General features: G+C 42.0%; 1 protein-coding gene across 1 annotated transcript in view; it reads left to right on the forward strand.

Annotated features, from left to right (window-relative positions):
• Positions 1 to 24,271, forward strand: part of LOC141738599 (sodium channel protein type 5 subunit alpha-like) — a 219,412-nt gene that overhangs the window by 70,894 nt on the left and 124,247 nt on the right. The window contains exons 8-9 of the mRNA XM_074574027.1: positions 11,825 to 11,888; positions 24,074 to 24,215. Coding sequence (XP_074430128.1) covers positions 11,825 to 11,888; positions 24,074 to 24,215 — 206 coding nt within the window. The remainder of the gene's footprint in view (positions 1 to 11,824; positions 11,889 to 24,073; positions 24,216 to 24,271) is intronic.

The raw sequence follows: 24,271 nt of genomic DNA on the forward strand, positions 1-24,271 counted from the left end.
TCATGGTAAGGTGAGATACCTGCTTAGTCTCTCCTCAACTCACAGCGGAGATGCAGGTCTAAAATCTGCCTTTTGGTGGGCTCATCTATCTCGAGATGAACAGGAGGATTTTTGCTATTCTTTCCACCAATTTAAATGACTCTAGGTCTTCACAATTTCCACACCAACCTCTAAGAAGGCGGCGTATTGGAAAAGTTATTCCAGATTTTGCCTCCAACGAGCAGTGCTTACCACTGCAAACTTAGGAAGGGGGAAAAGGAAGATCAGGGCAGAAGCTGCTCATCAGGTCACCCAGACTCCTCCTTAGGACTGTATGAATGGAGTGTGGGATGGGGGACAGTTGAGCATTAGATAGAATCAGACTAAAAAATTCTTGATGTCAAGTGTCAATGGTAAAGTTAAAATGGAGGCACAGCTCATTGATCTAGGAAAACAATGACTGCTGGTAAGTAATTATTTTCCTACCTGCAATTCTAGATTTGGTAAGGGACTGCAATCGATAAGCCCAAGGAGGAGTATTTTTAGACATTAATAATAACAAACCTGGGAATGTGAAGCTGTAGATGCAGCAGTGCTCATATATAAAAATGAAATAATGAAAAAAAAAAAAAGAAAATAGTGATAGTTTACGTCCATGGCATTATGAAAATTATGTGATCAATATATCAATATCAAAGTTATTGAGCTGTCAGTTATCTTTAGGAGAGGTGGTAGTTTAGAAATACCAGCTGTTTGAAACACTGCAAGCTTAATTGCAATACTTGTAAAGATTTCTAGGAAAGCAGCTGCAAATAGCATGCTTGAAAGCCTGTCTTAGGTTGTGGTGTTTAAATTAAAGATGTGTTTGATGAAGTCAAGTTTTACGAATGTGTGAGTTAGAGTGGATTGAAAGGTATATGATGTCAGATATGTCACTGGCTTAGAGAGAGAAGACGTACCAATGGACTGAGTGTAGTTGATTCACATGGCTGGTGGTTGTAGAGTCTTTAATGTCATTTATGTATTCCATTACTAAAATGGATTATTGACTAGTCATAAGTACTAAGTAGAAATCTGAGTTTAAATAATGTGTTCTTTTGTAGAGCAGGGCTCAATGTAAGTGCTGAATGCATAAGAAAAAGCATGTAAAAATATAGTAAAATTATTATAAAATCACTTTTGAAATTATAGTCTCAAACCCCAGTATTTTCTTTTTCTTTAAATACTCTACTTAGGACGCTCTGAAAGGGTCTTGTTTTCAAAGTGTTCTATATATGTTTTCTCTCAAAAACAGTATCTTGTAAGGTAAAATAAAACCCTGTAATTTCCTTTAGATAATCCTGTCCAAGCTATTGAAATAAAAAGTAAAAAAAAAATAAAATAAAAGAATGTTTAAGCTTTGTCAACCTCTAACTGGCAGGAATAACTGCTATTTTTATAGCTTAAAAGAGGACTTTTCAGGGTTGTTATTTTTTAATTCCAGACTAGTTTCTCGCATTCATTTCATTGCAGTGATTCTTCTATTCTTCTGAAGTCAAACTGTGTAGTTACCAAAGGTCTGGGGGAAAAAAAGCTTTAATTAAAAAAAAAAAATGCAGATACTTATAAACGTAATATCTGTTTTGTCATCTCCAATTAGACCTGGAAGACTTATGGTTGCTTCAGGTTCTATATTTAGAAAGATGTATAAAATACATTAAATTTAGGTCCTTATTTTAGGTACCTAGTCTTTGCAGCTCCCAGTTACACCCGACAAAGTGATAGGAGTGATTTCGAGAAGGAACTTTCTGAGGTGGCCTCTGGAGGAGCCTGTTTCATTTTCCATCCCTAAATCAGCCTAGGGAGATGCTCCAACTAAACCAGCCATGTAAGACATTGAGGGACGCGAACACTCTGCGTAGATGACGTTGGGTTGCAGAGCAACTTGCTGGACGTTGATGTGATACCCACCCAAACCATGGTCTTCTTGGGTACTTGAGAAGGGATCACAGGCTTGTGGGAAGCAACTGGTCTTGCACCTGGTGTGAATGAAATCCAAGCCAGTCTGGCTGCTCGGAGCTGATAAATCAGGAGCGGTTCCAGACCAATGCGAAATAATTCTAGAGCCTTTCCACATCCTTCTTTTTGATGTCCTAGGTATAATGTGCCGTTGAAATAAACAGGCGTGGATGTTGAGTTATATATCTATGAATGTATAGAAATATATGCGTGTATAGAGAAGCGTGTGTGCGTACATATATATCTTCTCTCAGCTCTGCACCTGATTGTTAGCTCCACCTGATGAATTGCTTAATTTTTGCTTTCAGAACCACTGAAATGGAACTGTATGAACAGATATTCTGAAACTGTATGAGAACTGTATAGAAAATAATGATGTCCACGTCAGATAATAAATGTAGCAAGTTTCGGGAGAGATGAAGTGTTTGAGGTGTTGTCTGAGGTGGTAATAGAAGACAGTGAGTGTTTGATGAGTAATTACGGAGGTGGGAGGAACAAGGGAAGCAATAAATCAGGTTGAGACTGGAATAGGTGTTTTATTATGTATGATTGTATGTGAACCAATGATTAAGACAAAGAACCTCTCTGGGCTTTCAGACTGTACTTGTCAGGGTGGAATCTATTCACGTTACTCCTCCGTTAACTGTAAATATTGTGGCTTTGTGCAGGTGCTGTGGATCTTTTGACAAACAGCTTCATAAATGCTCAAACCTTAATGCTCTGAAGTGTTATTAACATGGGTATTGTACCTGTGCACTTTAATGTTTTAAGCTAAATAGAAAAAGAAAGGCCCAGCAGAAGGAATGCAAGGATCAGAAAAACATAGGAATTGGTGCTGTATCAAATACAGTCCCTTCCCAGCCATTCAATAGGATTTTTTTTGGCCTTGTGGTGAAAAAGTTCTTACCTTGGAACAGCTTGTAAAACAGGAGAATTTGTGCCCTGGGTACTTTTCTTTTGCCCTCATCACTGCATTACTGCTCACAGAAAGGAGAGATCTACCAGAGGACAGATCTGCCACAGAAGATTCAGACTGGAAATTTTCAGAGTTTTTCTCCAGTTTCAAGTTGTTCATAAACTACCAAACTACTCTACCACTTGACTTGCACAGTGATGTGCATTCGAAAGGACCTCGTCTGTGCCCTTTAGAGCCTGTCCATGGACTTCTGCTCGCTCTGGGTTCAGCAATAATGTGCCTTGCAAAGGCAAGAGGTAGCTTTTGCTTTTAACTCTGAACAGTCAGCCCAGGTGCACCGTGAGCCCATCGGCAGAGAATGGGTTGCATTGCTGCTTTCCCTTATTGCACTGGTTTTAAGGAATAAGCGACGAAGTATTTTCTCCTGATACTTTTCATCAATGCTGAATTCACCCAAGTGAGATGGAGACGCAATATAGGATTTGCCTCAATGAAGGCTCAATCTGGCTTTGGTGTACCTACAGCAGCATCTGTCTGTGGTGCAGAGCAGCCCTACGTATTCCAGAAGAAATTAATACAGCCTGAAGTATAGATATTTTTCTAAATTTTTATTAACTGCTATAACTCTGGGTATCCTTATCTACATAAGCAACAAATCTCTCTTTGAATGTTTTGACCACAGGGGCAGCCTGCAGCAGTAGCTTCAGAAGTTGAAATGGCAAGTGTAGTGAAAATATTTCCTTTATCTTTAGTTTTGAATTTTTTTTTTTTTTGTCTTTTACCCCTCCATTTTCTTAGGGCAAAAAACATCATTATCATGTTCTGTGACTGGGAGCACACAAAGCTCCCTGTTCTCATTTTCCAGAATGCGTGCTATTTTTTATTGAGATAGTCACCTCTTTTCTAAGATAAAAGATCTCCATTTTTCAATTGCTCTTATTAAACTTTTCCCAGTCATTCTCATTACCAGCTTCTCAATACCCTCCAGTCCAGCAGTTACCTTATTGAAAGTAATGCTGTGGTCTGTCTTCTGGATCATAGAATCATTTAGGTTGGAAAAGACTTAAAGATCATTGAATCCAGCTGTTAACCTAACACTGCCAAGTCCACCTCTAAACCATGTCCCTCAGCAGCACGTCTACCCGTCTTTTAAATACCTCCAGAGGTGGTGATTTCACCACTTCCCTGGGCATCCTTTTCCAATGCTTGATAACCCTTTCTGTGAAGAATTTTTTTCCTAATATCCAATCTAAACCTCCCCTGGTGCAACTTGAGCCTGTTTTCTCTTGTCCTATCATTTGTCACTTGGGAGAAGAGATGGACCCCCCCTGGCTACCCCCTCATTTCAGGTAGTTGTAGAGAGTGATAAGGTCTCCCCTCAGCCTCCTGTTCTCCAGGCTGAACACCCCCAGCTCCCTCAGCCGCTCCTCATCAGACTTGTTCTCCAGATCCCTCACCAGCTTCGCTGCCCTTCTCTGGACACGCTCCACCACCTCAATGTCTTTCTTGTGGTGAGGGGCCCAAAACTGGACACAGTACTCGAGGTGGGGCCTCACCAGTGCCGAGTACAGGGGGATGATCACTTCCCTAGTCCTGCTCACCACACTGCTCCTGATACAGGCCAGGATGCTGTTGGCCTTCTTGGCCATCTGGGCACACTGATGGCTCATGTTCAGCTGGCTGTTGCCCAACGGCTCCAGGTCCTTTTCCTCCAGGCAGCTCTCCAGCCACTCTTCCCCAAGCCTCTAGCATTCATGGGATTGTTGTGACCCAAGTACACTTGGCCTTGTCAAACCTCATACCACTGGCCTCGGCCCATCGATCCAGCCTGTCCAGATCCCTCTGTAGAGCCTTCCCACCCTCAAGCAGATCAACATTCCGGCCCAACTTGGTGTCATCTGCGAACTTACTGAGGGTGCACTCGATCCTGTCATCCAGGTCATTGATAAAGATATTAAACAGAACTGTATGAGACAAGCCACTGGTTTATAGGTTGTTTCCTGAGGAGTACTCCATCCTGTTCCTCCTGCATCTCAATACGACACTTTTCTTTGATCAGAGCTTCATATTACATAAAAGTGTTGGGTAAGGATCCTTAAAAAAATCCATATCTCTGACCTGAACAGATACAGGGATTTTAAAACTTGACAAGGTTATGGATGGGTGAGATTTTCTCCTTCTTTGCTTTACTTCACATTCTGACAACATAATATCTCACTTTGCATTTCTCATTTTTTTTCCAGTGGAATAGGCCTATCTAGTGTTCCTCATTCAGTTCTGGCCTTGAACTTGATTTACCTGGAAAATACTGTTTATAGTAGATTTTGTCACCTCTCTGATCACCCTCTCTTTCTCTTGTACTTATAAATATAATGAAGTGGTGCAGATACAGCCCTTCGTTAGCCTGCAAAGATACTGATCCTTGACTTTTCATCTTAAGCTTTGTCTTCTGTCTCTTGGACAGTTTTTGATCCAATTCATTTGTTTTCTTTATCACAGTACAAGCAGGAATATTCTATTTTTCTGGCATCTGTCTGTAATCACAAATGCACTTGACCCTTGTAGCAGCTTTTGATTTTAATTCTTTTGTGTGAAACATACAAAAAACTCCACAAAACACAAAACCTCTACAAAACTTCCAGCGTGCACGCTTCAGCATTTTGCTGCCTATTTATGTGAAGCGTAAGTCTAAGCAAGTGGTACTAAATATGCTTTTAGCTACGTGCTATGCAGCCTACAGCCCTAAGAGCGTGGGTCTGCGTGACTGGTCAGGCACAGAGACATGGAAGGAGGTTATCTGAAGATGTTTAAAAGCCAGCATGCGTATTTACTGCCATTCATTGTCTCCTGTCTCATCTTCCTCGGGGATGCTCACGGACTTGGCATGGTCCCCAAGCCAATTTGACGGCATCTAAATTTTCCGCTCCCCTATGGTCCGCAGCTCCTAATGCTCCTGATGCGTTTTTCCTTCGCTTGAACCATACAGGCAGCATGAACGAAGTGCTGTGGATCTTTGTGCCTTTCAGAGCTTCTTCGTAGTCCACAGGAGCCATCTAGCAGAGGGCTTGATTGGTATTTTTAGTGGCTTTTTCTCAAAGAGGGAAAAAGCTGTACTATCGAAATTGGACACGTTCTTTTCTGTGCTGTGGTGACTGCTGAGCCCTGGCTGGGAAATTGCTTCTTTGGCTTGTGTCAAGCCTGGGGAGAAGCACTGATAGGAGCCTACCGGAGACACCCGAGCTCAAGGAGACCACTTTCCTCCCAGCACCTTGTTGTGTGTTTTCTATGACCTCCTCCCAGCCCTTCCATGCCTCCTCCAGGATCGCTCATGCTCAGAATCCCAGGCTGTAGTTACCATAAAGTCACATATTAGCCAATGCTGTATATAAGAGTCTCAAAAAAAAAAAAGTTGTCCCCTTGATCTCTGCCCCCTCTTTCCACTCAACCATCCTCACAGTTAACTCCTCCTGTTCCTTTTTTAACTGAAGTTTTGAAAATGTCCTTCCAGACAGTTACGGGGTAAGGTGGCAGGAGAGCTGGGTGAGTGTCCAGGGGAAGAGGGAGGGAAGGGTGGGAAGCGAGAAGGGAGAGGAGAGAACCCGAGAGCCTGCAAACCCAGCAGAAGGGCTGGCAGCAGCAAATGCCAGGGGACAGCAGAGGAGAGCCAGATCCCCTGTCATGGGGTGAGCAACAGGAGAGTAACTATTATAATTATTTGCAACCCGTTTTAGCAGGGAAGAACTAACTGGCAGTGCCATTTATTCACAAGCATTCTTCCCTAATAATACCCTTAACACAGCCTGTTCCATCGCTTTTGTGAGGCATGTTTTTCATCTTCAAACTCAATTTCATTTATTAGAGACTTCACTGTACGCAACACGGTGTGCACACAGCAAGTGCAGCAAGGATTCATTTTAATTATTATGTATTACCAGGAGGTACGGTGTGTTTGTGCCGGTGGGCGAAAGGGCGAGGAGGGGGTGTTATCTGTTTTGCTTCTGTGTCACGTATCACAACTGTAAGGTGATGGGTCTTCCTGAATTGCATTTTGAATTTGGAATCGGGACGTTTGGTGGCTGTTAGTGCTCTGTGCCAGCCGTGGCTCAGGGAGAAAGTCTCCAAGCAGCGTGCACCCGTGTGACTGCAATAAATAGTCTGAGATAACAGACACCTCTCCGAAGTTTTGTTAGAAAGTCAGCCAGAGGACTCTGCTCTGGGCAGTGACTAATGATATTTGAATGCTGCTCTTTATTCAAGAGTGATAATATATAGTGGTTTTTTTCAAATTGAAATGAATTTGTTGTAAGACGAGTTAAAATATAATTCCAGTTGCATCTTCGAAGGGGGAAGAGAAGCTGGACTCAGAAACTGTGTTTTCTAAGCTGACTCTAACCTTTTCCATTTTTCTGAACTGGAAACTTTCCTTTCCTTTGCACAGAAGTGAGGAGAACTTCTACCCTGCAGCTCTACATATCCCAGTGTCTTTCTGCTCAGTGGTGGGATGTAGGTGTAGAAAGTACAAGCTGGAAATAATTTAAATTAGAATAAGTTGGGGTTTTTTTGAGGAAGCGTACCTTTTCTTTTTTCTTTTTGTTTTTTTTTTTTCCCTAACTTGACAAGTGGAGCTATTGTGAATGTTTGCTCTGTTAAGATTACCTGATGTGGAAGGGAGCAATGCAGAAACCTGAAAGATATTGATAAATGGGAAAAAGTGTAGAATGAAACAGCAGAAATGCTGAGAAGCTTGAAGAATTGACTTTGGAAGGAAGACATTGCAAAAATAGTCTAGAGGAATCTGTGTATTTCCTCACTTCTTGCTTACAGCAACTTTAGAACTAGGGTTAATGCTGTGTGCTTTGAGCAGTGTAGCGAGGCAGAGCATGGACTTGCAGGAGACACAACGACTCATGATGTTATAGGAGGAAAAATTGGGGTGACATTTTTTCATCTTCCTAACGCTGTTACAAACTTAAGCTTTAAGGGACCACTGATCATTAGGGTTGCTACCAAGCTTCTTGGTGTCCCTGGAAAGCCAGGAGCTCTGAGGATGTTGCAGAGATTGAATTACTCTGGGTGTATGTAAATGTAACTGAGAGCTGGATTAGTGAACATTATTTCCTGGGCTGTGTTTAATATAAGGTCCATTTGCTGGTGATGGAGAAGAGCAGGCATTAGCCCACTCCACAGTCATGGTGTTTTGCTGTCTGGGCTCCATGTCACATCTAAAGATAACCACCAGTAGTCCCTACAAAATAATAATGTAATGTCTATTTGTTATTAACCCCTTCCTGGAAACAATTAAGGGAATTCATCAGAGGAGTGTTTACTCTTTGGTGCTACAGGTGTGTTGATGTCGATGCCAAGGAAGTTGTGATTCATAGTAGATGGAGGTAAACCTCCACTATTTTCCATCTTCTAACTGGCACAAGTGCTAGCTGCAGTGAGGTTACAGTAATGTGAGCTTCATCATAGCCCATACACAGCCAGGTGTGTGGGTTTGGGACAAATCTTTACCATTACTGGTGCTGGAACCACTTTGGCTGAAGACCATTTTGCCATCATCTCGCTGTACTTTGTAGGTAGACAAAACTCTCTAAGAAGGTAAGAAGCTGCTTGTGAGCACTCACTTTACATGATTATTGTAGTGAACCCAGCACCTGTAAAACTTGAGCCCTAGGAAGACAACACCATCATATGGATTCATCATACAATTATTTAATAGCAACAAAATCAACTTAACACAAGTAATGCTATGTCAGGAGCGTTGGAGATACGGAGTCTTAGTATGCATTTATAAGGCTCAGGCACAAATATGCATCTGTTTTGGAGAAGATAGCGTATGGTTATTAAAAAACATATTTCTGTTGAATTTTTGAGTGCTGAGTACTGACAAGAAATGTTTTGTATTATTGAAAAATAGATGAGCTTATTTGGCAACAATGGAGTAAATAATGTGTGACTGACCAGAGACTGGTATGAAACCAGTGTTATTCTGACCATTTTTCTAAATTCTTTTAATATGATCAAGTAATTATCTTACTCTGGAAATTCCTGTAGAAAAGTTCCTAAAAGGCATTATATACACTATAACTGTGACATCAGCATTTTAGTAAAGCTGGTAGAAAAAAAAAAATTAGAAATTTCTTTGGAAAGATTATGCATAAAGATTATGTGCACACACACATGAGTGCAAACATCATTGTTGCAGCTTGATTTTACTTCAAAAACTAGGAAAAAAAATCTAATATGTAGATTTTCAGTTTTGTTTTCCACTTTAATTTTCGTATTTTGTTTGCAACTAAGATGTTGAAATTTTTCAGTGACAAAACTAACAAAACAAAAACTAATTGTAATCTTCCAAGGCAACAAAAAAGTCACCGTGTTTTCGGGTGGTGTTGATCAGTTTGAGCAGTCTATGTTTCAGAGAGAAAATCTGACTGTAAATGAAGAAGCCTTTTTATGTTCTTTGTCCATGTTAGAGTTAACTGATGGAAAGCTGAGACCATGGGCTAATATGATACTAAGGTGGTTTGTGCTTAAGAGCAAGAGTGATGACTGTTTGCTTCTTAAAGACCTCTGATTGCCCGGCATCTTGATCGAAATCCAAACCCACTCGCTTTGAATGACAAATTGATTGTTGTGCGCATTTTTGATAATAAGGCAATTTGTCTCCTTGGGTATAATACTCTAAACCCCCCTTCATTTATCAGTAGGGAATCAGCAATTCAGCACTTCCTCAGGCCGAGGTTTGGCACGGTAGTTGTGACACTGTTGCGCAGTTGCAGACTCCGCGGTGACGATACCTCCTCCCAGCATCATCTGTGAGGTGGTTCCTCAGCGTGCATTTCATAGCACTCTTTGGCACTTACTGTATTGCTTGTTTCAGAAATGTAAATGCTTAAGTCAACTGCAGACAACAGAATTTTTTCTGTTCTTGAGAATTTGAATTTCTTGTTGTCACGTGCAGTTGCCTTTTCCTCCTTACTTCTGTGCTCTGACTCTGTGCTCATCTTCTGATTTGGCTGGCCAGGAGGTGTTGGTTCGGTCTTCAGCTAGGACTGTGCTCCAGAGCTTCAGTCATCCCTCAAAGAAAGTGGCCAACACACAATGACAGTTCTATGGTCCTCCTGGTCTTAGCACTCGCAGTGTGAAAACTTACAATTCCCAGGGAGCAGAGCATGTTTGTGAAATTCAGGGTACCCCATGTGGTGACCATTTTGTAACAAGGTGCAGAACTTCTGTAGTTGTTTGCCTACCTCTTCTGTCATGGTTGTGCCATGTTTTCTCCATATCCCGGAGTCTGATGGGTTTGTGTCACTAACTCTGTGTATCCCAAATAAGATACCATCTGTCCTGAGAAAAGCAGAAGTCTTTTGTGAGCAGAAGTAGAGGATGAAAGGAGATGGAAGACATGACATCCTTCCCCCTTCTGTGGTGATTGATCACAGATCTTTAACCATGTTGAATACCTGGGTGTTGCTGTCAGTCATGATGTTTCCGTAGAAAGCCCACATGTAAGGCAAAGCGGAAAAGCACACAGTCTGAGCAGGATATAGGCTCTGATAACTTGTGAACACCATCACGTGCCCTTGTAACCACAAGCTCATGGACAGTAATTCCCTCTTGGCATGCAACAGGGCAGGGCTTTTCCACTGCTCGCAGCTTACTGAGAAAGCCACAGCACATCTGTTCGGTGGCTTGTGCCATTGAGCATTCTTTGCATAGCCTGCCTGGGCAAGCTGTCACTCTTGATTTTTAAAACATTTCACAACAGAGAGTTAGCCTAGAATGGAGAACCTCTTCTGACCATCATCTGCAGAGGCCCCTCTGCTCGCAAACACATGCTGTGCAAGGCTGTCACCACCATGTCGTATGTCAACGGGGGAGCACGTCCTCTCTGCTGCAGCAAAGCACACTGATGTATCTACCCTCCGTCACTCAGCTGCTGACCTCTGTTTTGCATTTATTATGTTTCTAGATCAATGCTTTTATTCCTTCTTCCATGCCATCATTTAGGTTTTAGAGATGCTCCTTAGAACATCTCTTTTCTTCAGTCTCTCTCTGGAAAATTGGTTTTGCTTATGCCTTTGAGAAGGTGTTGGCCTCCTGTTCCATTTCTCTGAATGTTAGACTTTGTTGGCTGGGGACAGAAGAGAGAGTGTGTACACAAAGGCTCTCATTAGCCTGGGGATGCTAATTTCCTTAAGCCTCATTGATAGTCAACCAGGGAATGATCCAGAGCACTTAAATTTAGCTTGCTCCTCTGAGTCTCCCTCGAGAAGTGTCTGTCTCTCTCCTTTACAGATTACTGTGTTGATAAATATTTGTATTTATGAATACTTCCTTGTTTGCTTGATCTTCATCAGGGTGTATTTTTCTGTTTATTTTGCTTTATACTGTATGTTTTCTATGCTGAGCAGAATCCACCAGACTGGGGGAGTGGGCTGCTTTGTTAGCATTATTACATTTTGACTTATAGCTGGTTGCATTTTTAACCTACGAGTCAGGAATTTCTATCACAAACTTCAATTAACACGTATCTCATCAGTGTAGAGTCTAAAAGTTCTGGGCAAGCTTATGGTTTGGTTTCACTACGTACTTCTATACTGAATTCAGTAACATTGCTCTCGGTTAAAACAGCCAGGGACATGGCTAGACGATGTTTCCTACAAACATTGCCCGTGGCCCTGCTGCCACTTTATTGAACTGGTCAGACTGGGAATACAACCAGCAAGTGCCTAAAGAGCTCTGAAAAAATATATTTGTTTTTCCAATTTGTAAAAGTTAAAATGAGCAAAACAAAGCAAAAGCATACCATTCATCTCTCAATTACTGTCCCGATTGAATATGCTGCTCGGTGGGTGATATTTGTGAATGTTATCGTTCCCAGGATGTACTTGTTAAAAAGCTATTTCTCTATTTCTGTTGCAGTGAACTATTTCATAAAAAATGGTACAGAAGATGTGTTACTGTGTGGCAATAGCACTGATGCTGGGTAAGTGCTTTAAAAGTATCTTCGCTTCTGGTTTGGTTTTGTTGCGCTTTTTTTTTTTTTGCTATGTTTTCCTTCAGTTCTGTCCACCTCACAGCAGCATGAAGTAGATATTCAAGTTCCTTGTGTCAGTCATAATAGGAGAGAAGATAACGACAATATTGTGCATAGTAATACAATATTCTGAACTGCAGGGAAGAGAAGTTTGTGTGTGTCGCTTACTCAGGTCTAAAATCTTTAGGGGCTTTATTACAGTTCTTTTTCAATACTTTTAAATTTCTCAGTAAAATAAATAGTCAAAACTAAGTAACACTTTGGCTGAATGGAGAGTATTTTAAAGCAAATGAAAGAGGAATGGAAACAGAAAAGCTGGAGGGATTTAGACTGATGATGAAGTCTTGGCTTTTTGCAAAGGAAGATAAACAACTAAACAAACGCTAGTCCCCAAGATAACATGCTTCGGAGGTGGGAAGGTAGTCAGTTTTGAGTTATGATCTACATTTGTACATGACATGTTTATAGACTACACGTGTTTCATTCTCTTATAGCATAAACAGTGAAGAGATACAGAATAATTCCTGTGGTATACAACTTACTCTGCATAAAGGACTTTACTCATATGCCTACCATCTGTAGATGCTAACGGTTCCTCCTGCGTCCAGCCCTCAGGATCTAAGCACATTGTCTGAGGGTGCGATTTTACTTGACAGGTTCTCATGATCTTGATGGGAATGGAAGAGTTCAGATGGGATGGAGAGAGATGGGATCTCGTGTGGGCAGAGACGATAAGCCATGCAAAGACTGTAGGCTGTTAGGAGTTGTAGGAAAAGGAAGAAAAGACCTTAGAGTGGTGGGATGGATGAGCTTTTGATTTAAATATATGAAAGTGTTTGAACCAGGGAGGTGGACAACCTAGGTCAAATGAGGGGAGGGGGTGAGATGATGTACTTATGGGAGGACATGTTTTGAGCTTGTAGAACTAAACGTGAAAGACTGAAAAAAAAAAAAGGGTTAAATTAAGAAGAACTTAATGTGAAAAGAGGCACATGTGTACAGGGAGAGAGCAGGAAGATGAGGGGAAGATAAAATCTAAACTTGCTTATGGGCAGAAGGACAAGAAAATCCATGGGGTCCTGGAGACAGATGCTTTATTTTCTGCTGCCACTGTCTATATCTGTATTTACAGAAAACAAAGGGAAAGACGAAGTGTCAGCCTTCCCTCTGCGTGTCTTGTGTGTCTGATCTGTATTGCCAGTCTCATTTAGACTGTAAGCTCCTTGGGCAGAGGGCCATGCTTTCCTCTTTGTTTGTTACACGGAAGGTACAATGTCAGCATTCATTAATTAAGTGCTTTGTTGATTGTAATACTTTGCATTTATCCAGGCACAGGCTGGCCTCCAAGACTACTGGGATGTTTCCTGGGAATCCCAGGATTTGGCAGTCTACCTATGCCAGTGGACTTTTGCCTTTGCTAGCCAATAGGCAACAGTATTGAGCAAAAAATGTTCAGCACGGCAAACAATATTTTACACATCATGAAATATTATCCGTTGTTCTCCCTGCTGACCTGAACTGTGGTGCTGGCAGGCTGCTGAGATCATGAGCAATGTCAAAAGGGTCGATTACATTATAGGTAGTTTGTGAGGCACAGTTTAGGGACGGCTGCTTTGGAATTGTCCAAATGGTGGCAAGTTAAATACCAACCAAATATCCATAGAGTATCTATATATTAGTAGCTTGTATGAATTTGAGGGTCGAGTTCTAGCAAGGCATATTAGCAAAACCACCCTTACTTCATTCCCTAAAAAGTCAATAAATTGCAGCGTGTCAGCAAAAAGCCATGACTGGAGAAAGCTTCCAGTGGAGGCACTATGCCCATGAGGGTCACAGCCTGCAACAGCCAGGGGAGAACTTCCAGCTCTTGTGTGAAAGAAGGGGAAAATGCCACCTCCACACCTAGAGTCCTTCTGCTTGTTTTGATAAATACATCAAAACTATCAGTGCCGTTAAGGGAAACCCACTTTCCCTTTGTGCATCAGTTCGTTCTTCTTCAACCTCTTCCTATTTTAGTTAAATATTTAATAGCACTGGGTACGATTTAGTTTTAAATGTCTAAAAATGGGGAATAAATATTCCTACGTACACTGTTTTTTAGCTCAGCACTAGCAAATATTGTCTCATCTGCTATACTTCGCATAGAGTTCCTGCCAGCCATCCAGTTGCTTAAAGACATGAAGATAATTAGGAAGATGATTTTAAGGCCTCAGGGGACTTGCAAGGTCACATATTCCCACCTGTTAGGATAGAGAGACCGTCACTTACAGGCTGACATATCTAACAGGGCGGGATTTATTTTCTCTTATTCTTCAACAGTCAAAACCAAGAGCAAGTACATTCAATAGTAAAACACAAATCTGAATGCGTGGGACCTTTTGGGATGGGTTGCAACACAGGATCAGGGGAGGTGAGTTAAGAGTGAGTGGATGCATCAGATTGTGGTTCGGCAGTCTATTAGAAATGAAATTAATGACAAGTGAGGATGATTAAGTTGGGAACCCATCAAGGCACCAGGAGGAGGGGTAGGGAAAGACAGTTGGCAAGGCTGTGTCTGAGCGTTCACAACATTTTTGGAGCATGCTCCCAATTTGGAGCTTAAATTTATCAGCCTCTGGGGTACACCGGGGTACCCAAAGGAAATGCAGGGAAGGGTGGTGTCATGTGTGCACTCCTGGAGGGATTTGTTGTTAGAGCGAGAGATATCTGTGTTGTGGCCGGGATATTAAATCTTGAGGGAATTGGCAAAGCTGTTTTAGTGCATTTTTAAAAGCACGTTAATGACACTCTGAGGTTTGGCTGGTTTCTGTTATCACAGAAGAGTAAAAAAAAAAATAAAAATCTAAATAGTATAGCAATTATTAGGTGATGAGACTCAGATGGTCTGATGTAAGGGTGTGCAGTGATAGAGACTGCAACCCGAGCTGGAGTAACAGGCCAAAATCAGCAGGGAAACGATCATCTGTGTATGCTATACCACAGACGACCTAATTATCTCTAAGGTGGGGGCTTTATTACATTACTAGGAGGGACTGTTTTCTGAACAAGCACCCAAACTGCCAATAAAACAGGAGGTAATGGACCTAGCTAATATTGATTCTAGTTCAGGAGGGATTTGAATAGATGTGTGTCAGTCAGCAGCAGCAAACCTATCTCTGGTACTTTAACTGGCAGCTGAAAGAAAAAGACATTTAGTTATGTTTTTAGGTATGCTCAAGCAACCTCAAGGAGATACTTTAAAAATCACATTGCAGAGACACGGCAGGAGTACTGGGGAGATGGCATATTTCTTGTTTGCACAAGGACTAACCTGTCTGTGGGGTTTCCCACGTGGTGCCTCAGGAACTTCCTGAAATTTGATTTTTCCTCATTTAATCAAATAGAACTTTTGTGTTGGTTATCATTTTGTTTATCCAACCGCATTTTTCCCCTTGATGTACTGCAAGAATTTGCTTTGTATTTATGAGGAACAGAGAGTCCAACAGAAACAAGAAGTAATGTTTGGAGTAGAAGGAAAATCAAATGATTGTGATCAAAGATGTTCTTTGGCTCAAAGTGAATGCTAGTAACGCGTGCTCGGTGTTTCACAACAAGCGCATTCAGAGCACTACGTTAATGGAAAAATCCTCTGCTCTGAGATGTGTGTCACAGATTGGTCAGACACTGGAAGCAGTGCTAACAGCAAGGCTTTTTTAACAAAAAAAAATGTAGTGTATTTGCAGAATTATTCATGTTTCTGTATGCGTTTCAGGTTAGATTTGGTTGTTCTTTTGGATGTGGCTGCACTGGGATTTGTCCAAGTTGGTTCTCTTTGCAATTTCAGCTTCTTGTATTTGATTTTGTTAAAAATAAATTGAGAAAGCTCAGATAGATAGTCTGATTTTTCAAAGGGATTTCAAATTCTATAAATTTACTTTTCAATTTAATTCCCAGTGTAGTAGCTTATCCAATTTGAACACCTTGTTTTAGCCCTGAGGAAGGTCCAGTAAATATCCGATACGATGATCAAATTTTACCGGATCTTAGCTAGCAGCAGAAGTTGAAAACTGCTCTAGCCTTAGTGAAATCCAGTTTTAGCATCAAGTGGACTATGCTTTGTGAGGGCTGCAGAAGAGCAGGTGATAGCAAGTAGCACCATGCACTGCCTATAATCAGGCATCACGGGCCTTTTGAAGCCACCTACCCTACTATATGAAAGAGGCCCTTGAGGGCAAAATTACCACGTACCCACAGGTGAGTATTTACAGTGATAGTGCCAAAGGGTAGACCTGTAGTTGGACACAATGCTTTAGGGTGCGCTCAGGAACCTACAGCAAGGACAAACCCTGTCGCTCTTTGCCTGGCCCCAGGCAATGGGACGTGGCCAACACCGGGCAAGAAGAGAGGGACCCTCCAAGGGCACTGCTGTCAGGAGGAGACGCACTGATCCTGATCCCACTTTCAGATCCAACAAGGCATCCTGCTGGAGCACACCAGCAGTGCCTCTACCAGGCATCGCCCTGCTGCGGTCATCAGACCATATCTCCCAGTGAGTGAGCTGTGGGAACCGTTTCATGTCAGGCCACACCAACCTGCTTCGTGTTGCCCATGCAAGTACGGTTTGCTCCTTCTCTGTCGTTATTAACCACTTATTTTGATGAGATGACCAATCACAGAATGGTTTGGGTTGGAAGGGACCTTAAAGATCACCTAGTTCCAACCCCCTGCCATGGGCAGGGACACCTCCCACTAGACCAGGCTGCTCAAAGCCCCATCCAGCCTGGCCTTGAACACCTCCAGGGATGGGGCATCCACAGCTTCCCTGGGCAACCTGTGCCAGTGTCTTACCACCCACATAGTAAAGAATTTCTTCCTAATATCTAATCTAAATCTACCCTCTTTCATCTTAAAACCATTACCCCTCGTCCTATTACTACTACAGAGTCCCGTTCTTCCCCACAAAGACTTACAGGGGCTGCAGCGGCGTGGAATTATCTGTGCAAGAAAAAGGAAGACACATTTCAGGTCTAAAGCATTTCCACTTTTATCCTCTTGTAATTTCAGAGGGATATTTTTCTGCTGTGCTTAGACTGTTGTTTTTTCTTCCCCTTCTGCCTGAAGGTTTGGAAGAGCAATAGAAAGAACAAGGAAATTTGTCCATTAGGCGAAAGAGAAACAGACAAGATGCTATCAATGTACAAAGTAAACAAGCAGGAAAAAAAAAAGAGAAACTTATCTTTGTTTTTTTTTCACTTTTTCACTTGCAACTGCAACAGGGAGCTTGCTTTTCAGTAAACTGTGCGTGTTTTAAGTCAGCTGTGTCCCCTTCAGATCTCAAGGTCAGACTGCTTAATTTTTTTTTTCCCTTTTCACATGATATGTTCTGTATATTCAGCTCGTGGGCAGGCATAGTCTATGAGATCATCCTGACAAGGAAAGCACATTTGCATCGTGTCTGTACTGATATTACCGAAAAGACTAGCGAACAGGAAGGAAAAGCAGCCAGTAAAGCTACTTCAGGATGCAACAGGAAAGCACCTTTGGCAACGGCATCCTAGTAACTGTTGCTATAGAAACTTTAGCTACCTTTATCCTCACTCTGACCTTGATTTTTCTTAACAGGATACATTAAAATAATGTACAGTGTGGGGTGAGATTCTATATGGTTTGGTAAATTCTGCTGTCAATGAGCTTATTTCATATAAGGGATGAAGGAAGCACCATGTGGTGTAGTGCTCCACAAAGTTTTTGAGTGAGTCCTCTAAAGTATCACCAGAAAAAAAAACCAACTTTGTTTCCTTTTGTGTTGTGGTATTTTACTAAGGTAATTAATGCCAACATATAAAATTGCATCATATGCCTGCTCTCATAGTCACCGTGAGTACTGACAACAACATTTTTGTGGTAGGTTCTACACTCCACCGTACTGTCAGCATACTCCTTGCGGCTTGCACAGCAATGCAGCACTTTGATCTCTCTGAGCTGTAATAACATTCCTTTGCCTTTATGCACCCTCCACGTGGTGATTTAAAGTCCCTTGCAAAGGCTTATCACTCCCCTCAAGGGCAGAGAAGAAACATGCACTGTACCGAGGAGCGGAGCTGCTATCAGATGCTTCCACCAATGCTACTTTGCACAGCCCAGAGCTGCAGCTCTCCCCCAGCCTTTCGCAGGCGGAGAGGCTGGAAGAATATGTATGTCCCCCAGAAGAACATGTCAACAGCACGCTCTCCCACAGCTCTTTGTCCCCTGACTACAAGCAAACGTGCCCAGTAACACAACTCCAGCTGCGCTGGAAATTGGGGAACTGCAGCAGAGAATAATGCAACCAACCAGTTCTTCTATTCTGCTGCTGGCAGTCATGACCACTGCAGCTCTGAGTTGCCTGAACTTAAATCTGTAGTATTATTATTATTATTATTATTATTATTATTATTATTATTATTACTACTACTACTTGTAGTCTTAATGTAAGGTGACCCCCGATTCAGGCCATGTTGTGTTGGGTGTTGGACAAGTAGGGTGAGAAGAGCGCCCTTGGTTTGGAAGGTTTACATTTCAGAGGTGCAATCCATGGATGGGTTGGAGTAAAGATGCTGCTCAGGTGTCTAATTTGCATAGCTGTACTCCTGGGAGGTGACAGGAATGGGCAAGGTCAGCAGGAACAACCTGTTGCAGGTGATCGCTAGACGAGCCAACTTTGACAGGCAGGTCGTGGTCTGGCAGCGTGTGTTTAACTCGCTGTGTGAGCAGGTCCATCCCAGGCGATGGGCTCCTGGGGACCTTTGGCATGTGCCGAGCGTGACTAGTGTGTTCATAACTCTCGCCAAATTCAATCTGATGGGGTGTAGCTGGCTGATGGATGCGAAAGGCTGGCGGAATGGGGAAGGGGATACGGTTCCCAAATGTGACTTCTTCAAATGTCACCAAAGTTAGGATATTTTGGAAAGAATGAAGTGTGTTTAAACTACCAGAGGTAGTAACCTAATTGCAACCCAGATTAGTAAGCAAAATTAACTTACTTATTACCAACCTTCAGACTATGCAGCATACCTTAAATGAATTTAACTAGATTCCGACGTAAATCACAGTAGTAATTTAATGTAAATAATATAACAAAACAAGAAAGAGCAGAGGAAGGAGAGCGACCTGTGACTTTCAGGCAGACTGAGCACCCACTGATGGCAATGCCCAGCTTTGGCTGGGGTGCTGCTGCCTTTCAGCCCCTTTCTCCTACCTGCCCATTCGCCCTTATTACATACATTTTTTAAAAAAGCATTGCCCTGTTTCAGAATGGATAGTTTCATCTTGTCAGGTAGGAGCAAATGTTAGTCTAAGGATGTTTATCTGTTCCCGCCCCACCACTGCACAGCATGCACTCCTCCTTTGGCTGCTGATCTCCTCCCTCAAAGCCAAGACAATAAGAAAACCTGGAAAGCGCAGAGAAGAGCACTCAGGCCTGTGACCTAAAGGAGATATAAGCGTCTCCTTTGTGGCCTGAGGACTTTGTCATGAAGAGGCAGGTCGAGGAAGACTCTACTGTGAACATCAACAAGCCTTGGAGGCCATGGGTACCTCCTCTCCTTCCAGCTCTTACTGCCAGGCTTTGAAACCCCGCCGTGCTCACCAGGGTGGGTTTCCATTCCTCTGGAATTAGCCATGTGTCAAAGACGTCAGCTCTAAGCAGTTCAGCTTGGTTTCTGCATTCTTGGGCTTAAGCTGTGACCCAAGCAGGAACACTAAGGGGCCCTTACCACAATATTGTTGGGGGTTTTTATTTTTTTGGCGTGTCTGTGTCATGCACTTTGTCTTCCATTATTGCTTCTTTCATAAGCAATTTGGTGTAGTGAATTTGTGTGTCTTTGCAACCTAATCCAAATGAAAGTGCAGCCTTACCTTACAGATGTGGTAGCCGACTTAGCTGTTTGCCGCTAACTCCTGGTAACACACGGACAACGCTTTTTGTATTTTCAGGGTCTGAATGTTACAGTCCAACACATGGTTGTTTCACAAATCTTCTTTTATTGCACAACCCTATTGGCCACTACAGTCTGGATCAGCAGGTTACTTGGCTTGCCTAGATTAAACTCTTGAGCCAGAGCATTTTGTAATTATGCCCCTCAGCTACAACTCTCTGGCATTCCCAATCTGTGTTATTTAAAACAAAGCTGTTTCTTATATTCTTTAATTTCCTGTACCAATGCCAGCTTACAATGGTGATTACAGCCTGATGGATAGGTAGGTAGACTGATGCTTTTAACTTTTCTGAATCAATGACACTAATTTTACTGTGATCAATTGAACAGCATCCTGTGAGGCTCCTGTGGAGGATGTTATATTTATGTAGCTTGTTGTTGTTGCCCATCCCTGTGCATCAGAGGAGAGCGCAATCCTGTGAAACGCTTCCCTGAGGTAACAGAAACTGAAGAGTTTGCTAAAAAATCTGAAGGGGGAAGGCTTAATATTATACATCCAAAATGCTTCAGCAAAATCTCAGGACTCCTTAAAAAAAAATCTTCAGAGGAAATGGTGTCAGTTGCAGAATAATATTCTCATGTGAGAATCTCACACCTAAATTTCTGTAGAGTGCTTTTATGGGAAGCAGCATTTTGTTTTCTTCTCAGTGTTTTTAACACATTCCCACACCCCATGGGTTATCGCTTCTGCTGGCTATGAAAGAGGGTGAGCAAGAATAAGGAGCAGGATATTTTGTCTCAAGTGTCTAGCCTCCGTGAGAAGGATTTGAGCTAACATGAATAGCATTTTTGAGCTGGAGTTCATGCTTTCTGTGGTGATGACACCCCTTTTGAATACTCTTACACCTGAGGATAATGTTAGAGAACCGTGTACACTCACTGCGGAGTCAGACAGATCTTTTCACACCAGCAATCTATCGCTGAGTGGAAAAGGTTTTACAGACACATAAAGACCGAATGAGACATGAAAAAATACTACCTGTATTATAAACAGAAAATATAGGTCTGAGGTACCATTGCTCGCATTCGCAGTCAGAGGAATTGCATCTCCATGTCCTAGGGCTTTCCAAGCAGTTGTGGTAAACTGCTTTGAGTAGTTGCTCAAAAGTTGTTTGCCATCAAAATGGACTTTCCCCAGGAAGCAGCATTGGTAGTGAAACTAAGAATGACTTCGTAGCCTCTAAATTCGTGGTGCCAAGAGGTTCCTATGAAAATACATCTAAGTGCAATGCTCCTAATATCTTCTTTCTTTCAGACTCTCTTGTTCAAAATGGTGACGAGATCAAGAGGGAAGTCTTTCTCTCATATTGAAATCAATGGCAAAATTTCCATTTTGCCGAAGACTTTAGGCAACTTCTTCTAGATGAAACCTAATTTCCAACCAACTGCCCTGCCTAGGCTTAAGTTCACCATTAAAGTAAATACGATCAAGTTTCTCACAGCTGTATTCAGATGTTTTAGCCATTAGTAATAAAGTTAAAATATGAGTGATGAGACCAGCTCTGTGGACCCACTTGGGATTGGTCTTTCATGGAAGACCAAGGAAAGGCTGTCCACCTCTGGGCATGATCACTTAGTTTCCAGCCAAGCACAGTGTGTGAATGCAGTCATTTCCTCATGGCAAAAGGAATGAGCTTTACAAAAATTTTCATGTCCTGTCTGGACGCGATCTCTTAGTGCAAGAGAGCAGAAAGGGTTTCCTTCTGAGGAACCCAGAGGATCCATTTCTCAGAGCTCGTGAATACTGTCGGCAGCACATCACGGGCACCGGAGGCTGCCTGCAGCAGCAGATCAGAGGCAGAAATCTCCTGTCTCTACGGCAGAGAGTGACAGCAGATGCTGCCTTTGGGAAAGAGGAGATTTAGTGAAAAGGCTGCCTCAAAAAGGGACACGGAGATACAAGAGCGATTCAGTACGCATCTGCATATTTTAGAGTAAAAACAAAAAGCAGGGATTTCTGCATTTTACTTTCTTCTAGCTCAGTAATGTTACTGTCATTTTTATTCAAATGTGGCTCTTACCAGGAAACAATAGGTAGTCAAAGTAGGAAAGATCTAGAAGGAGGCATTTCTAGGCTGGCAGGGAAAAAAAATTAGAAGTTTCTCTCTCTTTCTTTCTGTGTGATATATAGTTAATATTATCTAAATTCTCAACTTATATAAACTAATTTGGGTCTACGTAAGGTGACAGAATTATATTCTCACTTGTGTTACGTTTAATTAATTAAACATCAACTGTTCTTTTTCATTTTTTTATTGCTTTTTCTGAGAACTATTGCAAACAAGGATATGCACACATTTTTCTATGCTTCAGCACTCCTTTTTTCAGCATTCAAAGTGGACTTACTTAAAAATTTGTGCTTGACTAATGATATTAAATTAAGCTTCTTAAAGTGTTGTTGAATGTCTAATGTTGGTGGCTGACACCATAGATTTGTGAGCAATGCATTCTCGCTTCAACATGCAATACAGGCTTGCTATCCTGTGCTGCACAGATTTGATTTATATCAGTATAAAATTGAGATAAAAAAAAAATAAAATCCTTGATTTTTGTACTGAAACATACTCGGCTTTCTCAGGAGTCAATTTCTTTTTTTTTTTTTTTGTGTGGCATTTTAAAAATTACTTTTCATTATTTTTATTACTGCTTTGCATTTCAATTTGAGGCAATATTTTGCTTTGATAAAAAATAGCAGTGGCTGAAAGACTCTATGGGTTTTTGCTGGGGGGAAAAAAGTTAAAAGCTGTACGTATTTGGACACACTCTACATGACTGGCGAAGTGTCTAAAATGGCTGGCTATTACAATAATCATCCTATCTGAAGGCAGTTCAGAAAACCTTGATCCCTCCATCTGACAGGCAGAACACCAAGCTCACTGCCTGCCAGGACCGAGGGTATTGCTCTGTTACCAGAAACCTGCCTGGAAGTTGGTCTCTCTCAATGTCTCTGATTTCTGACAAAGGGCTTCCACAATCCCTCTTGTTCCAGCCATCCCTAGTTGCGTCAGCTAGAATTTGAAACAAAACGTACCAGGTACATCTCAATCTGAAGCACAAGGAGAACAGAGAGAGCTGGCATTACTGCAAGTTCTGCTCCTCCATATAGTTAGATGTTTCCTACCTATTAAATTCCCAAACACTGTAGAGCTCCAGGACACTGGCAACATCCTTGACCTCATATTCTCTTCCTATGATACGTAGAGCAGTAAGCCTTTGCGTATTGCTCTATGTCTCCAGTTTCTGGTGGGGCATGTCTTGTGTTTGGAAAGCGGCTTGTGATATCCAAGAGGTATGTGGGGTCTTTTGACTGATCATATCACACCATTCTGGGAGAGAGGGAGGCTCACTGGCCCGGGATCTCTTCTACCTTGGGTTTCACCTGATGATGCAATTTGGTGCTTACATAGTACCGCTGCTGGCTGTAAAGCACAGAGCATTCTTTTTCTCTTCTGGCATATGGGGCTAGAAAATTATTGTAAAGAGGCTCAAACTTTAATGAGAGCCGGTGGAATTCATGCTGTCTGCATGCCATTTAATATATGGACCTGCAAGACACACAAGGAAAACTTCGCTGTGGCAGAAACAGAAAAAATGTCATGACCCCAGACTACGGCGGTGAGTGGAACAAAGGACTGGGTTTCTCAGATTAAAGATTCAGTCCCTGCAGAGGGTGAGTGCAAGGTCAGGCGTAGTAAGCCATCGGGAAGGTGCTCAGATGGCACACGCTGATGTCGTCCAGCCCAGTGTCAGACTATGTAACCTAGACTATGGAAAAGCAGGTTCACCATCACAGTATTACCCACAACCGTAATAGGAGACACCAAGTTTATGATTCCTAATTAGGAATAAGTGCCAAGAGAAATCACTTTTAAGCACTAAAGTCCTTCTTAGGCACCTAATTCCGTTCTATTCCAAATATCTGAAAAGAATGCCCATTTGCTATTGCAGCTTGAGCTATGGTTACCATTTCCCAGTTTACCCTCTCAAAGGGAAAACAAGATCTTTGGTATTGTGATGTTATCATCCACCTGTTTCCTGTGTTTTCACCCGGTGAAGGAATTTACCATTGAGGATCTCTGCTCTTAACCAAGAGCATTCAATATTTTCACTTGGAAATCAGTTTCTCCATGCTGAAGCCATCTATGATGCATTTAATGTATTGTCTTACATGTCTTGCAGCACGTGCCCTGAGGGATACATATGTCTGAAGGCTGGGGAGAATCCTGACCATGGTTACACAAGCTTTGATACTTTTGGCTGGGCCTTTCTCTCTTTGTTCCGTCTTATGACTCAAGATTATTGGGAACGTCTCTATCAACAGGTATGAGATGGTTTTATTATTTTTAAAAATATAAAACAAACACATCATGTTGTGAC

This window comes from Larus michahellis, chromosome 2 (genome assembly GCF_964199755.1).
Source record: "Larus michahellis chromosome 2, bLarMic1.1, whole genome shotgun sequence".
Classification (NCBI taxonomy): Eukaryota; Metazoa; Chordata; class Aves; order Charadriiformes; family Laridae; genus Larus; species Larus michahellis.